This window comes from Capra hircus, chromosome 4 (genome assembly GCF_001704415.2).
Source record: "Capra hircus breed San Clemente chromosome 4, ASM170441v1, whole genome shotgun sequence".
NCBI classification, from domain to species: Eukaryota; Metazoa; Chordata; class Mammalia; order Artiodactyla; family Bovidae; genus Capra; species Capra hircus.
This window is the reverse complement of record NC_030811.1, coordinates 104,772,329-104,798,204: the sequence shown is the minus strand read 5'-3', so window position 1 is coordinate 104,798,204 and position 25,876 is coordinate 104,772,329. Positions and strand designations below refer to the sequence as shown.

Genomic DNA, 25,876 nt, shown 5'->3' with positions numbered 1-25,876 from the left:
ATTTATTTTTAATGGAAGGATAATTGCTTTACAATACGTTGTTGGTTTCTGGCATGCATTAGGATGAATCAGCCATGGGTATACATATGTCCCCTCCCTCTTTCTATGAGCATTAAAACTATTTTTAATTTCTTGGCTGTGCTGAGTCTTCATTGCTGTGCAAGCCTCTCTCTAGCTTTGGTGAGCGGGCGCTGCTCTCTAGTTGTGGGTTTCTCATTGCAGGGGCTTTTCCTATTGGAGAGCTTGGGCTTGAGGCACATAGGCTTCCGTACTTGCAGCTCTCGGACTCTGGAGCACAGGCTAAGTAGTGGGGGCACACGGGCTTAGTTGCTCCATGTTACGTGGGATCTTCCCTGACCAGGGATCAAACCCATATCTCCTGCAGTGTCAGGCCGCTGCTTTACCACTAAGCCACCAGGGGAGCCCCCACATGAACATTTTAAATGTGACATGCGGTGATCCTCAGGACAGCAGTGTCACAGGCTCATATCATATAATCAAATGAGAAGTGTGACGTCTTCAGTAAAGCAGGCCAGCTTCTTTGCATTTTGAAATCAAACTCCTGTTCTTCATCTGGGATAACGTCACACCACCTCATCGCATCTGTCACATGTGGCTTTGCTTCTAAGTTGTGATCTGTGGTTTGCAAGTGATTCATTTTTAATATCAGCTTTTCTTCAAATAATATGGTATATTTTCAGAAATGCTCTCTTCCTTTTAAAGTAATGATGCTGACAAAATATATCCTTTATTTTTGGTGAAAGGAGCTGAGGTGGAAACAAAGCCCTAATACGAAGCTTGCTCTTGTTATGACTGGCCACTTTTCCCGCGGTGTGCTTTGAATGAAATTTCTATTCCTTAATTGATTTGATACTCCCATAATTTTCAGTTTGGGGCTAATTTCTACAACCAGCTTTTGTGATTACATCTTGTTGGCTGAAAAATCTCCTCTAGGATGCAAACTGATTGAAGGTGGGAGGAGAAGGGGACAACAGAGGATGAGATGGCTGGATGGCATTACTGAATCAATGGACATGAGTTTGAGTAAGCTCCGGGAGTTGGTGATGGACAGGGAAGCCTGGCGTGCTGCGATTCATGGGGTCACAAAGAGTCGGACACGACTGAGTGACTGAACTGAGGACGTAAATCCTCTGAGGGCAGGGATGATATCGCTATAGTTCACGTGGTACCCAGTGTGATATGTGGCACGTAATAGATTGTTGTTATGTTCAGTCACTGAGTCATGTCCGACTCTTTGCCATGGACTATAGCCCGCCAGACTCCTCTGCCCTCCACTCTCTGCTGGAATTTGCCCAGATTCATGTCCACTGAGTCAGTGATGCTATCTAACATAATAGGTATTCAGCAAATATTTGTTGAATGAATGAAACAACATGAAGCTGATTGCAGTGTGTTTCATGCACTGCTTTTATTGTTTCTGCTGGAAATTTTCTTTGCACTGTTCTCATACACTACTTACAGGGAGACCTGGGTTAGATCCCTGGGTTGGGAAGATCTCCTGGAGAAGGAAATGGCAACCCACCCCAGTAATCTTGCCTGGAAAATTCCATGAACGGAGGACTCTGGTAGGCTACAGTCCGTTGGATTGCAAAGTTGCACACGACTGAGCAGCTTTACTTCTTACACCACAACTCTTTGGTCCTTATCAGAACTCAGTTTCAAGACACTGACAGCTTATCTACCTACTATCTCTGATTGGACCAATGGATGCTGTAGGTGGAAACACACATTTGATCTCATGGTATCCCTTATTTCTATGTGGAGAACTGACTGAGCAGAACTTCTGACCCCAGCCAGTAACTCTGCAAGTTTATTCTGTTGGTTGGAAAGGAGGCAAGACACTCCCGCGCGTGAGTGACTTGGTGCCAGTGAGCTCTGCCTCGGTTGCATTGTTGGTGATGGATCAGCGCCATCATTTTTCCCCAACAACAGGCAGCACATTTGAGTCTTTGTTTCAGGATACCAGATAAACTGGTAGAGTGAGCCTTTTTTTTTTTTTTTTTCTGTTTATAGATTTAGGTTTCAAGCCCTACACATTGAAAATCCTTCTATCAGTCCTGTTTGTTTGCAGCGGGGCCTGGAGATGTGTAGTCAGCGGCCTGCTCAGAGCTAACCTTTGTATAGTGGGTTCTTTCAGCAGCATCTTGGGATCCAGGGTCAGGAATGATGAGCCGCCCAACATACTCTTGCAGGGTATAAATTTACTCTGATTTAGGAAAGCTATCAAAAAAAAAAAACCCACTTTTGAAGGCATATTTGTATAGCGTGATACAATATTCTACAAATGGAGAAGCACAAAATTACTTTGGCCTTTTGAGTATCTAGTCTTCCAATCTAAAGAAATGCCTGGGCTTATGTGCTTAACGTAGTGTTAAATACTTAATTGATGTTTTGGATTGCTTGAAATCTTTCAGAAAAATTTTTACCCATAGCTACATAGTAACAAGACTCAGAACTAAAGAAATCTGTAATCACAGGATGAATTAAGAGCAGGCCGGGAGGACTGATCATTGAGTCTGACTTCTGTTGGATTTTCGGGTATTCTTACTTCCTTGAATAGATGTCCTTAAGTGTCCATTGTGACCTTCAGCTTGCAGTGCAGTAAGCAAAATTTTAGCTGTATGATTTTAATAGCAGTCATATATTAAAACCCGTTATGTTGCCTAAAAGTTGTATATAAATATGTGTTAAAATTAAGATTCACACTGTGTGTGTGCGTGCATGCTCCGTTGTTCAGTCGTGTCTGACTCTTTGTGACCCCATGGACTGTAGCCTGCCTAGTTCCTCTGTCCATGGAATTTGCCAGACAATAATACTGGAGTGGGTTGCCATTTCCTTCTCTGGGGGATCTTCCTAACCCAGGGATCATACCCGAGTCTCCTGCATTAGCAGGTGGATTCTTTACCACTGAGAGTCACACTAATATCTTATAAAACGCATTGCGTGTTCTACTGAACCCTTAATTTTAATTTTTCTCCATATTTTAACAGTCATTTATAATTCTTTTCAGGAGCTCTTCGTGTGTGTTTAGAATTTTCTTTAAACTATTCCCCTCTCACATACAGTTGAATCAACAGTGTTAACTGCATTTATCAGAATGATGCCAGTGTGTTAGTTGTCAGCATCCGTAGCTAATTTGGGTGTCATAATCTTGGTATGCACATTTAATATATTCTTGGTGCCATTTTCATTTGCTTTTCTTTAATTCCTCGCTGGCTTGAACCTTTCCCTCTGCGTGTTTGCTGACTGCGGTCCCCTCTCCATGGCTTAGGTGCTCTTATTCTGGGCTTCCTGTGGGGTCACTGTCGTCGTCAAGAGTCCTGGCCTGACAGCAGCAGGCTCCTGGGCAAGGCACAGCTTTGGCAGTTAGTCCCTCTGCTTTCTCTCTTTCCTTCCTTTCTTCATTATAGTGGAAAACAGGGAGCGTGTGGGCAATATTCTCAAAACAGAACGGAACTGGAGGAGACTTAAATATAATGTGTATGAAACCGAGTTGGATAACTTGTCTTGAGTAATGAGAAGCTGCGTGGTGGTACATGATGACTTGGTGCTGTCAGCAGACTTGGATTCCAACACCAGGTCTGCCATCCTTAAATGGCTATTACAAAGCGGACCTCGCCACACTGCATGGGGGCACTAAATGAGTTTATAGGAGAGCGCTTCTCTCACCTCTCCTGTGCTGAAGATCATGGCAACAGCTATTCACGTTTGTCTTTGCCCCAGCTCCTCTCCCATCTTCCTCTCTGCCGTTAGTGTTTAGCATGTTTCCTCATTTAATCTGTGTGTGCACATGCAGTCACTCAGTTGTGTCTGACTCTTTGCAGCCCCATGGACTGTAGCCCGCCAGGCTGTCTTGTCTATGAAATTCTCTGGGTGATAATACCAGAGTGGGTTACCATGCCCTCCTCCAGGAGACCTTCCCCACCCAGGGATCGAAACCTGTGTGTCTTGCATCTCCTGAATTGGCAGACGGATTCTTTACCACTAATGTCACCATAATGCCTTATTATATGTCATGATTCCCATTTTTCAGATGAGGAAATTGAGGCTCTGAGAAATTCAGTAATGTGCCCAAGGTCATGGATTTGGCAAAGGCGTTGGGTTGAGTTCTGTCAGTTCCAAAGCCATTCTGTTGCCACCGTGCCAGGCCTCCTTGGGTAATGAGTGTGTGACTGAGGAATGAAAAGGAGTTAATGGAGAGGCCATTCCACTGTTCTTTCCACTACTTCACTCTGTGAATGACTAATAAGCAAACACTCCCACAGGGTATTTGCATTTTAAAAGAGGAGCTCATTAACCCTAATGAATCTCTAATTGGTAGAATTGTGGGGGGGATGTTTCTGAGCACTGGGGCTTTCTCCTGTGTCTTCAAGGTGTCTGGCTATCCTTTTCTCCTCTGTAGACGATCAGCTATTCTGGAATCAGAATCATGTGGTAGAATGCAGTCACAACCTGCTAGTCTGCCCCAAATGCAACTGAATGAATTAACAGGGAATTGTAAAAAGAACCCTCTAAAGGAAAAGAAGTGTGAGTTAACATTGCATAAAATGAACGCTCAGGAACTAAATAACAAATTTGACAATGTGGAGGATCTTAAAAGTCAGTAAAAATATTTCATATTCAATTTTAACTTCAGAAATGTTATAGTAGCATTTCCTGTAGTGTTGACACGCTGCAGGATTTTAATAGAGTGAATAAAGTGGTTTTCTAGTCAAGAACATGGTGAAAATTTCTTTTTAGTTTCTTTACTGAATTTTTCAGAGCCTTTACTATGTCAGAGTACATTGAAAATCAATCAGAAGGGAATGCATTTGGTAGGTTTTTCCTCATACTTTTGATCAGAGAGCCACGTTTTCCATGGGAACCCCTTGAAACTAGTGTTTTGAAGACTGCATTCTCAGATATGAAGCTCTAGATAATCCCTCTATAATAAAAGGAAAGAGAGAAAACAGGTTTCTGTGTTCAGAGTTTTTCATCTGTAGGCAGGCTCCAGTGCTGTCCACACCAGGCCATTCCCTGTCCTGGATTCTAGGGTGTTCCAGTAATACCACCCTCCTTACCCAGATAAGATCTGGACAGTTTAGTTAAAATAAATAAAGACAGATGAAGAACAGAGTCTCATCTTTATTGCCTATAAAGCTGGTGTTGAAGAACGTGGCTTCTGTCAAGAAGCAAATGGGTTTCCTGTTCTGAACCCCATTAGGTTGACCTCCACCCTATCACAGAGTGTGCTGGGCTGGGGCAGCCCTGCTCCAGTGGGAGGGCCCCTGGGCAGGGTCAGAGCAGAGGGGAGTGGGGAGGGGAGTGAGACAAGAACCCCGTTAGCTTTGCCCTCCCACATCACCAGCCCTGTGACAAGAATGCAGGGAGAGACTGGGGGGATGTTAGTAACTACGGTTTCCTCCACACGAAGGGGGCCTAAAGAGTGAGAGTACTCCCTGACTCACCCACCACCCCCTCCCCGAAAGAGAGCTCGTCTGGGTGATCCAGAGAGGCATTCAGGTTCCCCTGGCATCGCTGGCAGCGGCTCCTCTTTCCTTTTCCCTTGTGCCTGGTGCTCATTCTTCATCACATCTCTCCTCTCCCTCCACCCGGGTCACCCAGTAGAATGAGCTCATGAAGACATGCTCATCACCAGCCCTTTCTCACCTCCTTATATAGCATAATTCAGCTTTTTATCCTGGAAGAGGTAGGCTCTAAAATAGAGATCTGGAAACTACAGCCTGACTCAACCCACCTTTGTAAGTAAAATTTCATCGAAACACAGCTCCACTCAGCAGTTTATACATCTGTGGCTGTTCCCAGCTACAGTGGTAGACTGGAGAAGTTTTGACAGAGAAACCTAAAATGTTTCCTGTCTAGCCTCACTAGGCTGAAATACACATGAAATTTCACTTCAGTCCTTTAAGTTCTGAAAGAGCTTCGTTAATATGCATAAAGCCTTTCTCCTTTAAATTGCCAGGCTCCTCTGTCCATGGAATTATCCAGACAAGAATACTGGAGTGGGTAGCCATTCCCTTCTCCAGGGGAATCTTCCTGACTCAGGGATCGAACCTGGGTCTCTTGCATTGCAGATGGATTCTTAAACGTCTGAGCCGTCAGGAAAGCCCACAGTGTAAAGTCGGGGAGGAGGGAAGTGGGGATAAGAATCAATTGTGGCGTTATAAATCTATGAAATGTTAATACTATGAATTTTTTCCTTTTTTTTTATTGAAGTATAGTTGCTTTACAGTATTGTGCCTGTCTCTGCTGTACAGAAAAGTGACCCAGTTATATACACATACACATTCTGCTTCAATAATCTTTTCCATTATGGTTTATCCCAGGAGATTAGATATGGTTCCCTGTGCTATGCAGTAGGACCTTGGCGTATATCCATTCTACATGTAATAGTTTGGGTCTGTTTTTGTTGTCTTTTTCCTTTTAAATAGCTGAGTTGCAAATGAAAGTTTTGAATCTATGGGTGCATGCTCGGTCAGTCATGTCTGACTCTCTGCGATCCTGTGAGCCCGCTAGGCTCCTTTCTCTGTCCGTGGTGTTTTCCAGGCAAGAATCCTGGAGTGGGATGCTGTTTCCTTTTCCAAGGGAGCTTCCAGATCCAGGGATCAAACCTGTGTCTCCTACATTAGCACATAGATCCTTTACCACTGAGCCGCCTGGGAAGCCCTGCTGAGTCTACACAGCACAGAAATTAGAACTAACTCGTGGCTGAAAGCTGAAGCATCATTTCACTTTCATCTCATGCATCTTTGTTTTTATTGTTGAAGTGTCTTACTTTCAGATGGGTTATAACAAGTTAGAGGAACTAATTGAATTTTTATCATGATAAGATACTTCTTCAGTGAGAAGAAAATGGTCCTGTTTCACTGTGACCTGTTCTTTTCTGTTTGCTGTTTGTATAGTTTTCATTTTGTGTCTTTGTTTATAGAGAAAATCCTTGCAGGTCGCATTTTCCCTAGTGATCAGTTATCGTCTTGAGGTATCGCCAAATGTGGCGTTTCAGTAACCGGTGATTGTACAGGTGCTCCCAAGCAGATGTGTTGTGTGGTGTCAAGAACGCTGGCTGACAGCCTTCCTGGTTATTCAAGCTGTAGGGAGGTGTTGGGAAGGTCTGGGACTTCCCTGCCAGCCCAGTGGTTACGAATCCACCTGACAGTGCAGGGAATGTGGGTTCAGTCCCGGACCCCGGGAACTGAGATTCCACATACCCCAGGGCAGCTAAGCCCACGCACCACAACTGCTGAGCCTGCACTCTGCAAAAGAGAAGCCACTGCAAAGGAGCCCACGCATCACAGAGGGAGAGTGGCCCCTGCCCGCCGCAGCCAGAGAAGAGCCCCACAGCGGTGAAGACCCAGAGCCACCACAACTAAATACATACATAAATAAAATGTTTGGTGCAGATCAGATCAGTTTAGTTCAGTCGCTCAGTCGTGTCCGACTCTTCGCGACCCCATGAATCGCAGCACGCCAGGCCTCCCTGTCCATCACCATCTCCCGGAGTTCACTCAGACTCACGTCCATTGAGTCAGTGATGCCATCCAGCCATCTCATTCTCCGTCGTCCCCTTCTCCTCCTGCCCCCAATCCCTCCCAGCATTAGAGTCTTTTCCAGTGAGTCAACTCTTCGCATGAGGTGGCCAAAGTACTGGAGTTTCAGCTTTAGCATAATTCTTTCCAAAGAAATCCCAGGGCTGATCTCCTTCAGAATGGACTGGTTGGATCTCCTTGCAGTCCAAGGGACTCTCAAGAGTCTTCTCCAACACCACAGTTCAAAAACATCAATTCTTCAGCGCTCAGCCTTCCTCACAGTCCAACTCTCACATCCATACATGACCACAGGAAAAACCATAGCCTTGACTAGACGGACCTTAGTCAGCAAAGTAATGTCTCTGCTTTTGAATATGGTATCTAGGTTGGTCCTAACTTTCCTTCCAAGGAGTAACCATCTTTTAATTTCATGGCTGCAATCACCATCTGCAGTGATTTTGGAGCCCCCAAAAATAAAGTCTGACACTGTTTCCACTGTTTCCCCATCTATTTCCCATGAAGTGATGGGACCAGATGCCATGATCTTCGTTTTCTGAATGTTGAGCTTTAAGCCAACTTTTTCACTCTCCACTTTCACTTTCATCAAGAGGCTTTTTAGCTCCTCTTCACTTTCTGCCAAAAGGGTGGTGTCATCTGCATATCTGAGATTATTGATATGTCTCCCAGCAATCTTGATTCCAGCTTATGATTCTTCCAGTCTAGCGTTTCTCATGATGTACTCTGCATAGAAGTTAAATAAGCAGGGTGACAATATACAGCCTTGACGTCCTCCTTTTCCTATTTGGAACCAGTCTGTTGTTCCATGTCCAGTTCTAACTGTTGCTTCCTGACCTGCATACAGATTTCTCAAGAGGCAGGTTAGGTGGTCTGGTATTCCCATCTCTTTCAGAATTTTCCACAGTTTATTGTGATCCACATAGTCAAAGGCTTTGGCATAGTCCATAAAGCAGAAATAGATGTTTTTCTGAAACTGTCTTGCTTTTTCCATGATCCAGCGGATGTTGGCAATTTGATCTCTGGTTCCTCTGCCTTTTCTAAAACCAGCTAGAATATCAGGAACATCACTGTTCACGTATTGCTGAAGCCTGGCTTGGAGAATTTTGAGCATTACTTTACTAGCATGTGAGATGAGTGCATCTCACAGATACTTGCCTTGAAATCAGAAATTGGCAAAGGAAGCATAGACTTGAATGATTTCACCCAAATACAGTCTTTGTATGGCTAGGAGATGGCCCTATAATCATTTTAAAAGGTTAAAAAAAAAAAAAACTTAAGAGTAAATGACCTTTCATATTGGATGACATATACTTTCTTCTAAACCTCAGGCATGTGAGTTATTAAACACCTGACTCTGTACAGGGACTTGCATTACCTTGGCTGCTTATGCTGCTGGGGTCTTCGTGGTCTCATTCCCTTTACCCAAGCAAATTAAACAACTTGTGGCTGGTTTTGCCATCCATGAACTGGGGGTTGATTTGCTTATCCCTAACTTTCAGAGAGAAGGTGGATTTCTGAGAATAAGACTCTTCCCGATGTGCAAATAAATGGTCAGTTTAGATAATAACTTTTAAAAAATCAATCAAAATTAGTAATAAAAGTAAGTTGACATAATTTTTCACTTAATGACTATTAACTTTATTATCCTATAGATGTAATTTAAGTTCCTAATGCTTTTGTTCCAGCATGATTTTTAAAAAGTCATTAACTTTTTAAAATCTATCAAGTTATGCCCCAATTACCAACCACTGGTAACAATATATCAGAATGGTATTTAATAAATTTGCTTTTTAAGTTTCACAAATATGTTTTAGAGGAAAAAGACTAATTATATGCTCAAATAAAGCTTTTATCACATACTAGTTAGTATTGTCATGGGCTTCCCAGGTGGCTTAGTGGTAAAAAATCTGCCTGTCAGTGAAGAAGATGTGGGTTTGATCCCTGAGTCAGGAGAATTCCCTGGAGGAGGAAATGGAAACCCACTCTAGTATTCACGAACAGAGGAGCCTGGTGGGCTATATAGTCCATGGGGTTGCAGAGTTGGACCCGACTGTGTGACTAAGCACGCATGCACAGTATTATCACAGTTTTATAGACTAGAGACTATAGATAGAAGTTCAATAATTTACTCAGCTAGTATTTATGGAACGCCTGCCATATGCTGGGTTCTGACCAACAGTACGAATGCCATACTTGGCTTTGAGAACACAGCTTGTAGGCTGGAATTGCATGATGTGCTTGGATTTTAAACATTTAGTGGTTTGCTTTCTCTTATGTCAGTAAACTACCAACTTAATTCTTGCTTAATAGTTTTAGAATTTAACAGAATTTTAAGTAATTCTTTAAAGTTTTATAGGGCTCTTTCTTGATTATAGCCATTGGTAAACTTCTGTGTTTCACTATGGAAAAATTAAACCCAGCCCAGACTTCCATACTTTGTTACCTCCAGTGAAGACTGTGACCTTCCCTATGTTAACAAATTCCTAAGTGTCAGCCAAGTCATCGTGTGTGGATTTTGTAATCTTCCCTCTTGTGGACATTCCTGGGCTGGCCTAACTTTATGGAAGAGCAGATTACTAGATTAACTTCTCATTATGCTTTTAACAAGTAGACTAATTGTTTCTTTACCTACCATGTGTTAATCACAGATGATTAGTGTTAGTCAATAAATTAACATAGACTATTAATACATTAAATTATGCTTGTACTGACTTAACTATATTTCTGTCTGTCCTGTGTCCTTAGAGGCAATCTAGTGACCAGCTTGGTTTAGTAAATATAACCCACCCAGGCACCACCTTTAGGAATTAGGCTATTAACTAAATGCTAATTTATGAATTTGTTCATTGTTCTTTCCTGTTGTAAAAATGGTTTGACATATGGTTAATTATTACATACAAACATACATACTCTGAGGCAGATCTACAGAGACACAAATAAACCCTTATAAAGAGTAAAACTTCTTAAAAGACACATTTAGAGGACAGTTATTCATGTTAGATGTCTAATGTTTGAAAGTAATTTGCTTTATCTCTTTAAGTTATAAGCTTTCCTAGTTTATTTGAAATATGACTTGATTTACAAAATATAAATTCACTTGATTTTTCCAGAGCAACCCTGTATAAAGCAGGATACATTTCTGGTTCAGATTGTATGTCTCTGTATATGATTTTTGTGACCTCTATAAAATTACTATTCTTAAATATTAATTTGTTTACTCCACAGTGTGAACATACAATAGCAGAAGATATCTCATTTTTTGGGGGTACATCAAAATTTTATTTAAATCTCATTTTCTGAGTTATTTGAAAATTTTTCATTCTGTATTCAATTATAATAAAAATGTCCCATCTTCTTCTATTAAAATTAGTCCTTCAGTGAAAATCCTGAATTTTCAGTGAAAATTTATGGGTAAAAATACCTGTATACCTATAAATTCTTTATTTTAAATTTCTTTTTAATTGGAGGATAATTGCTTTACAATGTTGTGTTGGTTTCTGCTGTACAACACGATGAATCAGCCATAAGTATACATGCACCCCCTCCCTCCCAAGCCTCCTCCCACCCCGTCCCACCCCTCTAGGTCACCACAGAGCCCAGGCTGAGCTGCCTGTGCTACGCTGCAGCTTCCTGCTAGCTACTTGCTGTACACGCAGTGTTGTATGTATTGCAGTGCTGCTCTCTCAGTTCATCCCCCTTCCCTCTCCCGCTATGTGCACAAGCCCATTCTCTATGTCTGTGTCTCTATTCCTGCCCCGCAAATAGGTTCATCAGTACCATTTTGCTAGATTCCATATATGTGTGTTAATATACAGTATTTGCTTTTCTCTTCCTGACTGACTTCACTCTGTATGACAGGCCTTTCTGTGGATGGGTAACGTCCATCGTTTATGTGTACCGCAGCTTCCTTATCCACTATCCGTTGATGGACAGCTAGGCTGCTTCCATGTCCTGGCTGTTGTAAATAGTGCTGCAGTGAACGCTGGGGTACACGTGTCGTTTTGAGTTAGGGTTTTCTCAGGGTATATGCCCATTAGTGGCGTTGCTGGGCCATGTGGTGGTTTTATTCCTAGTGCTTTTTAAGGACCCTCCGTGCTCTTCTCCACAGTAGCTGCACCAATTTACATTTCCACCACAGCGCAAGAAGGTTCCTTTTTCTCCAAACCCTCTCCAGCGTTCATTGTTAAGTAACAGAAGATATTTCAGACAAGTAATAGACAGTTTGGCCTCAGTGGCGTGGTAAAGTTTTGTGTTTTTTTCTTTGTCTAACAGGAGATACAGCACATGAGCAAAGAGTGGCAGCAAGAGGCGAAACTTCAGATGCAGAAGACAACCAGCCTTTGGGGGTAAGTGGGGCTCAGTGAGCCCTTTTGAGTAAATCCAGACCAGTCCCTGTGATAATACAGTCCTCTGAGGATAAACAGTCACTTCCATTCTGGCCATGCAGACAGGCGCCCACGTACCAGGAGAACAGGTGAGCGGCCAGAAGTCAAGGTATGGTGGGCAGCAGTGACTTCCCAAGTACTAAGCTTTCCCTAGTGCCGGAAGTGGAAGCTTCCTGTTGGAAACAGAGGCATAGAACACCGAAGTTAAAACATTGAAATTATTTTTGTTGAGTGATTATTTTCTAATACATTTGAATAAATAGGTAATATATGAACCTAGAGAGAAAGATTTGAGCGTAACTTCTTCAGAACTGTCTTACATTCGCATTTCCACCACCATAGTACACTCCTTGACATTGTTCAGACTAGAGTTTTTAAAAAGACTATAGTTTTTATTCTTTTTCCACGTGAGAAAATTATTTGCTCCTTGTGAGTACTGAGAGTGTAGTTTATTTCCTACATGTTTCATAGTCTGTGTGGAAACATGCTGACCTTATTGAATCACTGAAATAATCATTTTTAAGACTGAGAGAATGCTAACGACGGGAGTGGAAGAGATATCCATGGGTTTTGAAACGGTCTGCATGGTGACACACCTCTACTTTCTGTAGGAAGTGAGGGCATTGCATACAACTGGAGTGAGGTCAGGGCACTTGGCCTGTTTGATTCATTACTGTATCCACAAAGCCTAGCACAGAAAAGGAAGTCAAAAGTATTTGTTAAATGAATGAATACAATCATGAGTTATAAGTAGAGAGTAATATTCGTCTTAAGAAGAAAGGTTTTGGGGTTTAGATTTTCCACAGTGAGTAAATATTTTATAATCAAGAGAGAAACTTAAAAGCAGTTACTTGGGAAGTAAAATTGATGTAGAAAAAGAAAAAGAGCCATATTTCCAATAAAACTGTGCATGTGTTTTTTTTCTATTAATGCATGCAAGTGGTATTCATTAAGCAATGACTGTGCAAGGGGGTGAGTATATAGTGGTGGAAAAAAAGATAGAAGGACAAAGAAAAATCTGCAGTATATGTGTTGAAGCATCTTGATCTCTTTTGTTTACTCAGATATTTAGTGAATACTGAACATAAGTAGCATCTTTTTGTTTTTTTAATTGGGGGTTAATCGAGTTCGTTTCTGTTGTACAGTGAAGTGAATCAGTTATATGTATACATATATCCCCTCCCTTTCAGATCTCCCTTCCACCTTAGGTAGTAGCGTCTTTGATAGGAAATAAAGGTTGATGTATTTGAGCTTTAGGAAAGAACCACCAAAATGGTTTAGAAATCATCCATGATTACTTCAGTTTTACTGCTTAGGTATGTATGTGACTCAGTGGAAATGTCTGCCAAACTCAGTTATTTTTAAAAGTCAATTTATTGATAGGAAGAATTCCAAGATTAATTTTGAAGGAAAGAAGCTTTTGAGAATAGATCCTCTGAGATTTGAAACTAGCTCATTATTGAAGCTACTTCACTTACAAGTTTCTAAACAGTTCAGCCTTTACTTAAGCAAAGAACTATTGATCCCTGGTCCTGCCACCCTGAGGCTTCTCTCTGCTCAAGTTTTCACCATCAGTGTTAAATAGCGTCACCCTCTGAAGAGTGGTTTAGAATCACACCCCTGGGGTACCCCTGGCTTCTTTGTTTCCCTCACACTTTACATGCATTTCCACCAGTTAAGGCCTGTTTCCTCTCCTTCCCGGTACATCCAGACTCTAACCACTTCTCAATGTGGGCACTGCTAGAATCCTAAGCTACCAATTTCACCTGGACTCTCTGCTTCCATTCTTCCCCCTTAAGTCTGTTCTCTTCACAGCAGACAGAAATTGAATCAGATCACATCACTCCTTGACTTCAAGCTCACTGACAACCCACTGTGTGGACTCATTTGCTCAGTTGTATCCAACTTTTTGCTACCCCATGGACTGTAGCCTACAGGTACCTCTGTCCATGGGATTCTCCTGGCAAGAATACTGGAGTGGGTTGCCCTTTCCTACTCCAGAGGATTTTCCCAACCCAGGGATCAAACCCACATCTCTTGCGTCTCCTGCATTGGCAGGTGGATTCTTTACCACTGGCGCCACCTGGGAAGCCCTAGAAGTTATCATAAATCTATTAATTTAGATTATTTTTGACATTCAATTACATTAGCAGGATGAAGTATTATGATTTCAGTTGGGTTTTTGAAAGATATACATCTGATTAAAATGTAACTATTGTACCTAGCAAGAAAGATTCTCATTATTTTCCTTTTTAATGGCTATACAACAAATGTTGAAATATTGTTTATAATGAAAACATATTTGATCAGTTAGTATAGATTCCCTAGAGCTTAAAAATAACACTCTTAGTTACCAAAATATATGATGTTTTTCTAAGAACCCTTTGGAGAAGGTATATTTTAGTGTCCCCAAATGAATTTTTCAGTGAATTCAAATAAATATGTAGATTGACTACTATTCTCAAGGAATTTGGTTGGACATGGGGCAAAGAGGATATAAAACTGTGTAAGACTTCATGATTCTTACTTAATTCTCAGTCTATTCATGAACGTAAGACAACTCCACAAGTCATTATAATATAAGGTGGAATAAACACATGTCTTAAACTCCGTAACTACAAAGATAACTGAGATTTCAGTGAAGGAAGAAACATCATTAGTGAGAATCAAGAAAGGCTTCATGTATTAGGTGAGCTTTGAACTATGAAAAAAAAATTTCTTTACAGTTTATGCAATTTTATATATTAATACAAATTCCTGTGAAATGAAATTCCTCATTAACATTTTAGACATACAGAAGCAAATCATGGGTTGAAACTACTTTCCACACATGGATCTCAATGACAGATAATAAAGTATTTTAAAAAAAACAACGAATGGAACTTGGCCTGTGCTATACCGTATGTAGTTTTAACGGCAGTTACAATATTTTGTTAAGTAGTCTGTGTTATTTTCCCTTACACTTTATAGCCCAAGTAAACTTCAAACCCTGTGTTGCCTCTCCAAGTACAGCTTTCCCACAGACATCATGGAAATTCTAGATGAAATATATTTGAAAAAAGGAGATCTGGTTTGGGCATCAAATAAGCTACATTTTACAAAGTTGGAGTAGGACTTATTTTAATGCACAGAAGATCCTATGAAAAGCAGCATGTTTATTTGTATTAAATCATTAGTGGGATTTTTTACTTCATGAAACTGAAAATAATGTAGCATTCGTTCCAGGAAATCATACTTTCTCCAGTATGTTTGTCTCTTCTTTACTCCCCCTGTGTAAATATTTTAGGTTTCTCTTAATTATGACTTTATTTACTACTGTTTGTACTTTAGCTTTCGCTTAATATAATCCTAAAGCATTGTTCCCTAAAATAGGATAACTGAAGGAGACAGTGAACTATCTAGTTATCAAATGTGGTTTCTCCCAGGTTGTGCTTTAGTCTGTGTCTTAATTCCCGTTAGTAACTCTTTACAGAATTCACATGTTTTTGGTGTGTAGCGTATAAGCTCCTGTAAACCCGTATTTGAGCTTATTAAAATCAAGTCACTAGACTGTAGTACTCGAGGAAAAAGTGATAATTTGGAACTGATTATCCAGTTGGAAGTTTATCTGCCTCCTTCTGCTCCTTTTTTTGTAGCTGCCTCTCTGGGTAAATTTTGGTGGTGAGTTGTAATGACATCACAGCTTTCGGTTTGCTGCTGCTGTAGGAGCCAGGGTATTTACAGCTCAGGGGGATAAACCCACAGATCAATGGGGAACTGGTTTTGAATTTTTGTCATGATTCATCTCTGATGAATTAACAATATAAGTAAGAAATTAGTCACTTTTCTAATCTTCAGTTGTGGAAAGTGTTTCATATTGTGAAAACTAGAACAATATTAGTAACTGATTTACTACTGATTGTTTTTTGGTCTGTAGGTATATTCTGAGAGCTGTGAATATAGAAATATCAGTTTTTTAAATAGAATTGCATCAGTTTTGGTGACTATTAATTTTAATCAGCTTTAGAAGAAACTTTTAGATTGTGTTTGTTGAACTTAAATTTATTTGTACTACAAATATTATTTTTTAATTTGCCTTCTTTATCCTCTTTATCTTATTGAAGTACATTTGATATACACTGTTATATTAGTTTCATGTGTACAACATAGTGCTCCAACATTTGTATGCATTGCAAAATGATCAGCTCAGTAAGTCTAGTTACCATCTGCCACTATGCAAAGTTAATACAGTATTATTGACTGTACTCCCCATGCTATACATTACATCCTCATGACTTATAACTGAGAGTCTGTATTTCTATAACTGCAATTTGCATTTCGTTTTGGTCTCCAAGACTGAAGAATATGTTTATTTATTTACTTCGCTAACCTAAAGATAACAAAATACAAAAACAAGCCAATAAAAAGTCCCCACAAAACCACAGTTCCGTTTGTGTGTTTGTCTTGAGTGACAACTAATTCACATATGCATATGGAGACACATATAAAATAATCACTAACAGATGGTATAGCTGCAGAGTAGGATTTATAAAGATTATTATCAGCTGGTGGTGCTGAGATACTACTGTGGTTATACTGACAGAAGACACAAAAATTGCTTATAATAATAAACTGTGACACTAATATCCCCCCAACTTCTGTTAACCAAAGTAGCTTACCGCATATTTAATATAAATTTTTTAATGAAGACCTCAACTAATCATACAGCCAGTTTGTACTAGGGAATTTAATAGACAGCAGTTGTAAAACCAGTAAGATTAGCAACCACAACAGCCAAACATTTGCTAAGATGGTTACGTGCCTAACAGTGGGCTCCCTGGAGAGCAAGGTGAGGGCTTGGGGGACTCTGTTGGTTCACGTCATTCGAGGTGGCATCTCAGTCTAGTGCAGTGTGTGCAGTTTTTTGTATTTTCTTACTTGCATTTTTATAGGTTGTTGAGTTACCTGTGAAATTCATAGTTCAGTGATTTAGAGAACAAAAATTGATCTTCTGAAAAAGGCACAGAATGCACATGTATTAATGAAATGTTCACTCTTTTTTTAATGGGTTTTTATATTTTGCTTTATGTCTTTTGCCAAAGCTATAGGCCTTCAGATTCTGTAGGGATGAATTTTCTTGTTCTTTTTTTTTTTTTTTTTAGATAGTCATTAAAATGAATGGAAATATCCTTGACGTTTGTCAATTCCATATGATGTAGACTTTGGTTACCACTCTTTAAAAAGGGGTATAAGAGTATCTTATTAAAGACTGAATTCTGTGTAGAAAAAAATTAAGACTGGGTACTACAGCAAAAAGGAAACTTGAGTGATTCTCAGGAATAGCAAATATTCATCCCCTGGTTCTCACAATTTTGGTTTTAAGATTTTTTTAAGTATAACATGATACATGTTAATAAGTTTGTAAATTTACATTATGGGGGTTATAATGATGATTATGAAACTATTCTCACAAGATATTCATAATCCAAATACAGGTACAGTGGGAATTGGTATTGAAGGCAGTTTAAATTGGTACACCCATTTTTGAAAACATTTTGGCAACAAGTGTCAAGAACCATAAAGACATTAACATATTTTGACAGTAATTCCACTTTTAGGATTCTAAGAAAATACTCTTAAATCCACAAGAGGTTGTATGTGCACAAAGATGGCAATCCACTTAATGGAATACTTTTTAGTTTTCAATAAAATAGAAAGACTCTTGGTTTCATAATCAGTTAGAAAATTTGAGGTACAAAATTATATTTAAAACGGTGCAGAAAAAGATGATGTAATACATAAAAACATTAAGAGTAATTGCCTTGGGAATGTTAGATAAATGGGTTAAAGCACACTCTCCAGTGCTCACATTTTCCTGTTTGTCTGTGAATGTATCTTAATTTTAAATGATAGTAAGTTTGATGGTGAGGATTTTGCCTAACAGAAGAACCTTTTTGGATGGCAGCTGAGGCTACGGAGCAGTCTACTGATGATGACCTTTGGGAGATATGTAGGCACTTTGCTTCCTTGGCCTATTTACGAAGTCTTAGTTAGTTGATCACATCTGATCACGGTTTGTCAAAACACCTGTCCTCTCACCTAGGGGTCTTCCCAGCAGGGAGAAGAGTGAGTGACTGAAAGGTTATTTTTCACCTATCATTGGTAATCACAGGGCCCAGACTTTTCTCGCTGATCTACTTGACTGTCTAATTTGCTGTATCGGTTATAAAGTCATATTCCCCCTCTTAGAGATTGTGGGTTACTTGTCTGAACATGTATTTACCTACAGATCTTGATTTTTCCTCTTATCTATGACTCTGAGACTCTTAGTTTGAAGATATTAATTTCTCCCTTTATAACAGTTTCTGGGAATATAACTTTATCCAGGATGAGTGAGAGGATCTTTGTGTTTTGTTTTCCTCATATAGACCTATTTCACATTTTTTATTTACTGGGAAATGAAGCACAGTTGGATTACTGCAGTGCTTATGTCATTTAAATGGTAAATTTAATTCTTTGATGTGTTTATCCTCCTATGCAAGTTACCTTTTGGGAAAAGATTTTCTAGCGTGCATCTCTCCAATCTTTGTTTTCACTTGAATTAGTGGGCCATATAATACAGTAGAAAGTACATTTTTTACTGGATTCCTCTGCTCACCAAGTGTTTGATCTTGGACAAGTTGCTAAGCTTCTCTTCAACTTCAATTCTTAGTCAATGAAGTCGAGGGATTAGATGCAGTGTCTGAGATCTTTTCCTCCCCAGAAGTCCTGGCTCTTTACCTCTTTGGAAAGTGAACTGGAATTTTGCCACCAAATGCCAACCTTTATACTGCTTCTTTGATTGGAGGGTGGAGGAAAGGGGGGTGGGGGGAAACCTGCTGCATAATGAAGATTTTAGGTATTGATTAATCAGGCTTTTGTGCTGGTTAGGAAGGAATTATCCAAAAGTCCTTGCAGGTAAATTGTCAGACTGCTAAAACCATTTCCAAGATCCTTGCTCTTGCTTGCAGAGTATGTTTGGGAAAATGATAAATTTGGCCACTGGTAAAGAACAATTAAAATACCTCATGATTATGTCTTTAAAACTATAAACTTTGTACTTTCATATTTGCCAGATTAGCATGGGTTGTTGATTGCTCGAAACACTGGCAAGATGAATTAGCTTGAGGCGTGCTCCTCGGAGTTTGTGAAGATCTTTTCCATCACTTCAGACTTGTTTTTGTTACCACTGCGTCTCAGTCCTAGTTGCAGTTTTGCTGGAAAAAATTAGAATGGAGAGGTCATAATTCTGGTACTTTCTGGCTTCCGTTGGGTTAACAAGCACTGAAACATTATGTTCATTCATCCTGGCCAGAAAAGGCCAAACTATGTGAGGTGCATGAGCGGTGCCCCTCTTCCATCCAGAATGCACATATGGTGTGGGTAAGCCGGCAATGGGAGTTTTACGCAGCGTCTCAGCTCATGTACACAGTCTGTTGCTCAGCACCAGTTACTCCTTGCCAGAAACCTGCTAACCTGCTGCTTTTGTAGCTCCACTTGACGAAGCTAAGGTAAGCTTAAAGTGACCACAGTGCTATTTGTTCAACTTGAGCAGTCTTAGTTTGTTAAACGTTATGTAACTGTAACCACCTGCCTCCTCTGTTGATTCTTCACAATTGATTGCAATTAGAATCAAAGAACCGGAACCTGTAATTGCATTGCACAGAGCTACGTCAGATCCAATATGTGTCTGTATTGAGTATGTTTCGAAGGAGGAACTGAAATGTGGAAATGCTGGCTTTCTGCTGAGAAAACCAGATTTGCTATCTCCAGTTTAGGAATTATTTTCAAAACCACAGAGGCTATTCTGTGTATCTGTCTGTCGGTAGTCATTTGGTTGTCATTTTTCCAGTTTTCACTTTTGTAGTTTTAAAAAACCACAGAATCAGCAGGGTGGGAGGTCCATGTTGCGAGAACAACTGTTCCCTATTTCCCAGAGCCATCTTTTTTTTCTAATCCCCTGTTTTTTTAATTAGTAACAAATGGTCCTTATTTTTTCCTCCTCTGGCTCCGGTTACAATTGTACCTGGTCACTCTATAGGGAGTTCAGATTAAAGCACAGCCCTATTTATGTTGTCTGCACACACAACTAGAGATTCTTTTTCAGAAGGATAAATTTCACCTGACTCTTTATGCAGTGGAAAAACTGGCCTGCAGGTATGTACTTGGCCTAATTGGCATTTTCTGAATATTCCACTTTGTACCTTACTGAGGATTCTTGTGAATATGCTTATGAGAGTGCACCAACATGAATACATAGGGGGAAAAAAATCACACCTTAACTAAGCTCAGCTAAGTTTACATAGATGGTACGTTTTTTTCCCAGACCTAACAGGCCCCATTTCTTACTGTATATCAGGTTTTTTAAAAAATGAACTCCTGTGTTCATCTTGTCTTGTTAAATAATTGGTATTAATGTCTACCCATTCAAGGACTGTTTAATATCCACTTTTGGAATGTCATATTGTTAGGTATATGCCTTTCACACGTTACCTTTTAAATTAGTTAAGAAATCATTATGGGTTTGAATTCCTAAATTTTCTCTAATACTAGTTATGTAATAGAAAGTGTGTGGACTAGAGCCTCCTAATATAAAAGCAAAAGGCCATAATTTTTTTTAGGGAAATGCAACCCAACTTTTCTCTGCCTTTTTATGCCTTTTTGTCCTTGGAGAAGGAGAAAAGATTGGCATATAAGTACTATACCTAAGAGCCCAATGCCAGTGGACTGAGTACAATTTACATAATAATAAAATGCCCCTGAAAACTTTCTCAGAACTTCTGAACTGAAAAGAATCAGTAAACTGTTGCATAATCCTACTTCTCAAGTTGGTTTCGGTTGGAGAATAATTTGAAGAACATGCTGTCTCTTTGTTCACGTAGATATTCTGGGATTTATTACTAGATCAAGCTGGCCCATTGGAGAGCTGTATATTCCTATCTCATTGCCTCGGTGCAGCACAGATTGCCTTCCCTGAGCTGTTTTTCAGCTTGATTGAATAACTTTGTGAGAAACTGTTGTGCGGAATACACTGTGACATTTATTATGGAGGAATTACTGAGACATTGTCTGCCCTCTTCTGTAGCTGCCCCTGTGTGAAGTCCCACTTAGGTCTTCTGGCTTCTTGCTGCTTTTATGCTAACAGAAAATATTTTGTTTCTCCTGAGGTGGTAATACTCTTTCTCATGGCCACTGTGAATTTGGTACCTAGTCACTTTTTTTCCATCGTGCTTTGGCAGGAGGTAGCTCAGACCTAAATTTGTAGCTCAGTTTTAGTAAATATTTAGAACCGTGTAGAATATACATTGGCTTTCTTTATTTTCTTATCTGATGCTCCTATATTTTTCCTGGTTATGATTTTTAAATTTATTGTGAATCTTCTATTGGCTGCTTCAAATTCATTGTAAAGAGGAAAGAGTTAACATATACATTTCTCTGTATATTTATGTATTACTTATATAAACAAGTATATATTTAAATTGTTTTTTAATAGGTTATAAGAGATACAAGTTACAAGATATATATATGTGTGTATATATATATACACACACACAGATGTATGTGACCCCATGGACTGTAGCCCACCAGCCTCCTCTCTCCATGCAATTCTCCAGGCAGGAATACTGGAGAGGGTTGCCATTCCCTTCTCCAGGGAATCTTCCAGACCCAGGGATCGAACCTGGGTCTCCCATATTGCAAGCAGATTCTTTACCGTCTGCGACACCAGGGAAGCGCAAGATACATACACAATTCCCAATGTTAATTCTCTCACTCTTCTTTTAAAAAATTACATGTGCCGAAAGCGTGAGCTCTTTTACCTGCGAGAATGTGTGTGATGCTGGGCACCTTGCTTTCCCTCTGCCATGCCTCAGGCTCATATGCTGGTTTCCAGTTTAACATGGTTTCTTCAGGTCCTTGTTCACTGGAGACACTCAGCTCTGTCCAGCTGCAGTCAGGCCGTGTGCCTTGGGCACACGCTACCCTCAGCCTTGCACGTTTCCTGCTCCGAGGTCCCCTACTTCGCACACTGCTTTTCCATGCTCTAGATACGCTTTAGGTGGTTTCCCTGTTGAATTTGAGGTGTCAGTAGGAGGACCTAGAGAGACACTGTCTTGGGAGTCACGGTTCACAGAAGCCCTGCAGTGGCGTCAGTAGCTGCCAGGGTGTGAGCTTCATCCTCAGACAGACGTGGAGCTCCAGTCCTGGCTCTCTGTGCATCACTGTGGTACCTCTGATGAAGTACTTAGGCTTTCAGAACTTCAAGCGCCTTTGCTGTAACATGATGATACTATCTACTTTGCAGTGTGTACACACAGTATCTGACATACCAGATACTCAAATAAGAGTTTCTTTTTAAATTGGAAGGAAATCATGGTGGATGATTCCCACTCATACCCAAGTAGGATTGAAGGGATTGAATCAGTTAGGAATTGGGCTCAGAAAAGAGTCACAGAGACATGGAAGGTAGTGGCTTAAATTTAGGACTTTTATTTTTCCCATGTGACGAGAAGACTGGTGGAAGGTGGTGGGAGCATTGTTTCCGGAGCTCAAGTATGGCCAGGCTGATGTTTTATGAGTCTTGATCTTTTCCTCATAGTTGCAACATAGCTACTGCAACTCCAGCCATCATACCTCACTTCCAGAAAGTTGGAAAAAGGAAGATAGCTGAGGGAGAATAAAAATACCTATATCCAGAAACTTTCCAAATAGTCTCTAACAGAGTTTTACTGGCTCTGTTGTGTCACACACTAGGCTATCCCTGGTGGCAGGGGATCCTGGGAGATGTTTTTTGTGTAGTACCCTCAGCAAAATCAGGGTCCAGTAATAAGGAAGAAAGGGAAGATGAATACTGGATAGGCTGCAAGCAGTCTTTGATACAGATACCATCCTGCTTCGATTTTAGAAGCTTCATTTTTCCAACAACAGACGTGGAGAAGTAGAGGGAAATACCCATTGGTGATAACAGGATCTGTTTGGAGGTAGAAAGCCTTTGAGTAGTCAAAGGGGGGGTGGAAAAATAAGGATTTACTTATTATTTTTTGAACCTATAGTAAGTTAGGCATGGTACTGGTAGGAAATTTACATTTATCACCTCATTAACTTTAACCAGTGAGATAGACTGTACTATCTAGGTTTTATAGATCAAGCAACCAAGGGTCAAGAACATCAATTTCCCAAAGTCCTATCACCCGTAACAGTAATGGAGCTGGAATTCAGGCTTGCACCCGAGTGACCACAAAACCTTTGCTTTGCACTGTATTGCTTTCCTGCATAACTCGGGAGAAACCTGTTATTGCACATTGCTCTTATTTTCTGTAGTGCGTTATACTCCTGGGGCCCACAATAACTATATTTTGACCTAATTATTTGTGAACAAAATTAAAATGAGCACCATAAAAAGGATCTCTGCTGTGGCTGCTGAAGGTTGCCCAGACCAGGCGGAGAGGAACAGGCGGTGGTGCTTCCCTCTCAGAGGGGCTGGCGGCCATCTCTGGATTTCTGCCTCTGGAGTCAGGAGCACATTCTTCAGGAGGTAGAGCAGCAGTGACCAATATCAAGAGATCAGAATCCAAAAAGCGGACAGAAGGCTTGGCTTGAAGACAGATATCTTCTCAAGTCAGAAGCCAGGGCATCATCTTTGCTTTCTTCCCTTTTACCCACGCTCAACCCAGCTGATCACCACGTCACTGTGTTTTTGCCTCACTTATCTGTCCTGTCCTCTCTCTCCCCACTCCACCTCCAGTGGTCCCGTGAGCGATCCACTCATGTGGACTATTGCAGAGTTTCTGAAAGAGCCTTCTGCACCCTAGTCTTACTTTCATTCAGCCCATTCTCCACAGATCTGAGCATGTACTTGCCTTATTTGATCACATCTGGGCCTCTTCACTTCTTGCAGGATAAAATCGAGTAACTTTTGTCTGGTGTGTGTGTCTCTTCATGATCTGGCCCTGCCATGTGTATAAACCTCCAGGTCTGTCCTATGTCACTACACAGAGTTTCTGACCATGCTGTGAACATCTTCCTTTCTCCTGGAGTTTATATGTGCAATTCTCTTTTTTCCTGGAGTGCTTTTTTTCCATTAAAAAAAAAAATTTCAACTTTTTATTTTGAGTATAGCTAATTAACAATGCTGTGATAGTTTTGGGTGGACAGCAGTGGGACTCTGGAATGCTTTCTTTATCCCTTCCTGCTTTTGAACAGTTAGAGTGTTGCCATTCACCCTTCAAACTCCTGCTCAAATATTTGGCCTCTTGGGTGCCATCTTTGTCTCTCTTGCTTGTTGTTGCTGTTGTTCAGTCACCAACTGGTATCTGATTCTTCACAGCCCCATAGACTGCAGCATGCCAGAGTTTGCCCAAGTTCATGTCCATTGCAGTGGTGGCGCATCCAGCCATCTCATCCTCTGTCACCCTCTTCTTCTTAGGCAGTGTAAAGACCCCTCTTCTGCTCGCTCAGCGCCGTTCCATGCCAGTGTCTGGCTCCCTGTGTCATGACGGGAAGCATCTTGACTAGGGGGGTCCTGGCTGCTTCTGCATTGTGTTCTCTCTGCCTGGCATCGTGCATGGCAGGTGTCAGGCACTCAGTAAATGTATAATGTTAGTTGCTTGCAGGAATGAGTGCTTGGATTAGACCAAAGGCAGAATGACTTGTTCACCTTATTACCTAAGGACTGGAACAGCCTAACTTTGGACAAAGTCCTTATTTTTTTAATGCTGGATTAACAGGAGTATATGTGTAAAAGCATTCCATCTCTCCAAATTGTATTATATACATCAGGTTCTGCCATAGTTTCTGTTAGTTTTTCAGGTTGTCTTAATCCCATTAGGCCAGCTCAGCAGTGCTTCTGATTCCCAGATCCTGAAGAGGGTATCAGTTCTGTTATGTTTTATGTCTTTCTTTCCCCAAAACTCAATTGTGTTTCGGATGTTTCTCCTTTGTATTGGCTGTTTCAGCATCCATTCCTGACTGAAGATACATTTTAAATGGTAATTTTAAAATGATTAAAAAATTTTTTTAAAATACTGACTCCTAAGTGGTTTTTGGTATGTTTGTTGCCTTCTTTAGCCATTTAAAATAGTACAGGACCTTCTTGCACAGGAATTAAGAAGTTAGCAAAATGAGTAAGTGATAAGCATCTGAAATTTTTCTTCAAACCATAGGTATTATTGCTACTCCTTAAAATTGTAATTCCCAGTTTGTAATATTATATATCAAATACTGTTAACATTCAAAAATTCCTTACATTGTGCTATATCTGACAAGTTGCAAATAGTAACGGAAAGAATCTGAGATTGTTAAAAGCTGCATCTTCTCTTATTATTATTGTTGTCGTTGTTGTTCAGTCCACTCAGTCGTGTCCAACTCTTTGCAACTCCATGGACTGCAGCGCACCAGACTTCCTGTCCTTCACTGTATCCCAGAGTTTGCTCAAACTCATGTCCATTGAGTCGGTGATGCCATCCAACCATCTCATCTTCTGTCGTCCCCTTCTCCTCCTGCCCTCAATCTTCCCCAGCATCAGGATCTTTTCCAGTGAGTCAGCTTTTTGCATCAGGTGGCCAAAGTATTGGAGTTTCAGCTTCAGCATCAGTCCTTCCAATGCATATTCAGGGTTGATTTCCTTTAGGATTGACTGGTTTGATTTCCTTGCAGTCCAAGGGACTCTCAGGAGTCTTTTCCAGCACCACAGTTTGAAAGCATTAATTCTGTGGCACTCAGTCTTCTTTATGGTCCAGCTTTCATATCCATATGTGGGACTACTAGAAAAACCATAGCTTTGGCTAGACAGACCTTTGTCAGCGAAGTAATGTCTGCTTTTTAATGTAATATCTATTTTTGTCATAGCTTTTCTTCCTAGGAGCAAGTGTCTATTAATTACATGGCTGAAGTCACCATTCTCAGTGATTT

General features: G+C 40.4%; 1 protein-coding gene across 2 annotated transcripts in view; it reads left to right on the top strand.

Moving 5' to 3' along the window:
* The window catches only part of UMAD1 (UBAP1-MVB12-associated (UMA) domain containing 1), a 255,741-nt gene that overhangs the window by 169,940 nt on the left and 59,925 nt on the right, over nucleotides 1-25,876 (top strand). For both annotated transcript variants that reach the window (XM_013963152.2, XM_018047374.1), the window contains one exon: nucleotides 11,838-11,911. In XM_013963152.2, the coding sequence (XP_013818606.2) occupies nucleotides 11,838-11,911 (74 nt within the window). The remainder of the gene's footprint in view (nucleotides 1-11,837; nucleotides 11,912-25,876) is intronic.